Here is a 3,069-nt window from a genome sequence, read left to right as displayed (position 1 = left end):
CCAAAAGTTTTCAAACTTGAAAGCACGGGGCCTCCGAGGGCTACTGTCCATGTTTCGCTTGCTTTTGTCTACGGTATATTTGTCTAAAATCACACATAGCAACCCACATCACCTCATCAAAAGGCTTTTGCGTGATGAGCTTGGCCAAAAAGGAATCTTCTCTTGTAGAAGAGGTTCGCTCATACGTCATGGTGAACTTGACGCTTGTATCGGTCTTCCTAATATACACCGTTGCTAAAAGGCAAAACTCGGAGATTATGACTATGGAGTTTTGCGCAACGACCGGCCAATGGCACCCGTGGGGGCATCCCGATGCTTTGGGATGAACCCCATTAGCCATTGTTGACACATCAAGGCGGGCCTTTTTCACCCGTGGGGGCATCCTGGTGCTTTGGGATGGACCCCATTGGCCATTGTTGACACAGGTGGGCCTCTTTCATAGGACGAAACATACAAGTTCTGCTAACCATGTAATTTTTCACTAATAATTCTCAAAAGAAAGTTGTCTGGGAAGGACATTACATGGATATAGTGATTTAAAAAATTTATTCGCATCAATATTGCCACGATGTAAATCAATTTGTGGTTAGATGGTTAGTAGGATAGTGGTATTCCCAGCCCACCAAAGTTCAAATTCTGATGCTCGCATTTATCCGTAAAATCTCAAAATGATATGCCGGCTCAGTCTTTCGAAGGTGTTCATAGGGGTAGGATGTGCGCGTATCCATTCATATAGGATGAGTGTATGCGCGCATATATGAGCGTTTGCGTCTGTATTGTGTTAAAAACAATACGATCTTCAGCGCAAATAATAATGTCACGATCATGTGAATGCTCTTAGTAAACAGCATGCTGCAATGACTCGGCTCCTCTGCAACACCCAAAAAAAATGAAAGCAGTAGGAACTGCAGAAACACTCCCACGCCCGACGATTGGCGAAAACACCAGTACCACAGACAGACCAAAGGCGTGCGCGATGCGGGTCGTCGTCGTCACGCTTGCAGGTTGTGGAAGCCGCTGAGAGCTTCTTGCAAGTGCACGACGGCGCTGCTGTAGTTGACGAAGCCCATCAGCCAGAACTCGTGGTTCTCCACCGACACGAGCTGGATGAACTTCTCCGCCGGCTTGACCTTGCTGGCCGACGGGATGGCCGCCCTCAGCCGGTGCAGAGGAATCGCCACCTGCGTCACCGGCGTTCAGTTCATCCACGATTAAACTTGTCACAAAACCACATCTTAATAACCAGACCAGAGCAAAAACTGGAGCGTACGTACCTTGTAGTAGCTCCATTCCGTGTTGTCGCCGGCGTGGGCCTCGTAGGAGAGCGGGGTGTCGCTGCAGAAGGCGACCCGGGCGGTGGAGAGGTACATGACCCCCATGACCGGGCCGGCGGACGTGGAGAGGTAGCAGGCGTAGGACTTGCGGAGCTGCTCGTCCGGCGGGGCGCTGAAGGCCTGCCGGAAGATCCTCTCGTGGCCGCCCTCCGCCAGCACCTTGGTCCCCTGCGCGATCCTCCCCACGGCCGCCTCCGTCATGCTAGGCGCCGTCCGAACTGCAGCAGATCGATCAAGGCATGTATTAATCCAAGAACATAATAAATTCATTCTGGTGATGAGTTTAGCACTCACGGTGCTGCCATGTGTTGCGCGACAGGTCCTCGGCCTTCCTGCCCGCCTCGCCGACCTTCCGCCCCCACAGCGACAGCGCGTTCTTCACCGTCTCCTTGGTGCCTGCGTAGCGTAGCGCGACAACAGAGTTCGTTTCCATCAGCGGCCAGATAGACAGTAACAAATTCACAATTTACTATTAGGTCGGTGAGCTCCGCCGCCGCGCGGCGCGCACGTACTCTTCTGCGCCGGCGCCGGCATGGCGTAGGGGTTGGCCTCCGTCGCCATCGGCGACCACGTTCTCCCGGCGGGCGCCTGCATCACAGGACCTGCAGCAGAACGGCCCGCGCTTCTTCTTCTTGTTGTTGGAGCCTGGGAAACTGGGAATGTTCCGCCTCGTGGCCGCCGCTGCCGGCTATGTACTCCCGCGAGTGTCGAAACGGGTCGGTTGCTTCCGCCCGATGGCTGGCTAGCTAGTACAGTAGCTACGGTGGCAGCTCACATGGCGCGCATTCGCCATGATATAATCTACCGAACCGGGAAGTCGGGATGATGATGATGACCGGGTCACCTACCTGCCGTCGTCGTGACGTTTCGGTTGCACCGACTCCTCGCTGCGGTGATTGATTATTACGGTCAGGGGTGCGGTAGTGCCGTGGTGGGAGGAGCAGATGGCACAGTGCCACTATACAGGAGTGGTTTGTCGCTGGCCGCGTCTGTCCGGCGAGTCCCCATCCGTCCGTGCCGTGGCGGGCGGAGCGAGGCTTGCGGTGGACGGAGACTTCGGAGGGGAGGGGTCTGGGGCCGAGCGGTACGTTTTGTTTCCACGTGACGGTCCGGCGCAGAACGGCAGGCCTGCTGGTTTTTAAAAGATTGACGCCGGCTGACAAGAACCCGCCCATCTTTTGTTTTTTCTGGGTTGAGATATTTTTTTCCCGAAAAACTTTCAATCTATTCGTTTTTAATCATGGCAGTACAAGAAAGAATAGAGGTAATAAAAATTACAACAATGTCCGTGGATCACCTAGCGACGACTACAAGCAGTGAAGCGAGCCGAAGGCGCTGCCATCATTGTCCCTCCCTCAGCGGATCCGGCCAAACCTTGTTGTAGTAGACAGTCGGTAAGTCCTCGCGCTAAGGCCTCATAGGACCAGCGCACCAGTGTAGCAGCCATTGCCGCTAAAAAAAGTCGTAGATCAGAAGGATCATACCTATATATACCCAAACGAAGACTAACCAAGACTGGATCCAAACAGATCCACCGAAGACGAGCACGGACCGAACCCCGCGAGATCCGATGAAGATAAACCTCCACACGCCCTCCGACGATACTAGACACACCATCAGGACGGGGATAGAACATCGGAGACATTATTCCTATTGAGGGACATCGTCGCCGTCACACAGCCCCAACCAAGACGCTGACTCTAACAAGAACAAGATCCCTTCCGCCGCCGGAGGG

At 54.0% G+C, this 3,069-nt stretch overlaps 1 protein-coding gene across 1 annotated transcript; it reads right to left on the bottom strand.

Moving 5' to 3' along the window:
* Positions 1-756: 756 nt before the first annotated feature.
* LOC119297460 (GLABRA2 expression modulator-like) lies at positions 757-2,246 on the bottom strand. Its single transcript, XM_037575244.1, has 4 exons — positions 1,847-2,246; positions 1,629-1,730; positions 1,275-1,552; positions 757-1,181 (listed from the first exon to the last, which is right to left on the bottom strand). The coding sequence occupies exons 1-4, from the start codon at positions 1,926-1,928 to the stop codon at positions 993-995; spliced, it is 651 nt and encodes a 216-aa protein (XP_037431141.1). The 5' UTR covers positions 1,929-2,246; the 3' UTR covers positions 757-992.
* Positions 2,247-3,069: the final 823 nt, after the last annotated feature.

Source organism: Triticum dicoccoides, chromosome 5A, assembly GCF_002162155.2.
Source record: "Triticum dicoccoides isolate Atlit2015 ecotype Zavitan chromosome 5A, WEW_v2.0, whole genome shotgun sequence".
Taxonomy (NCBI): Eukaryota; Viridiplantae; Streptophyta; class Magnoliopsida; order Poales; family Poaceae; genus Triticum; species Triticum dicoccoides.
This window is presented reverse-complemented; position numbering and strand designations above follow the sequence as displayed.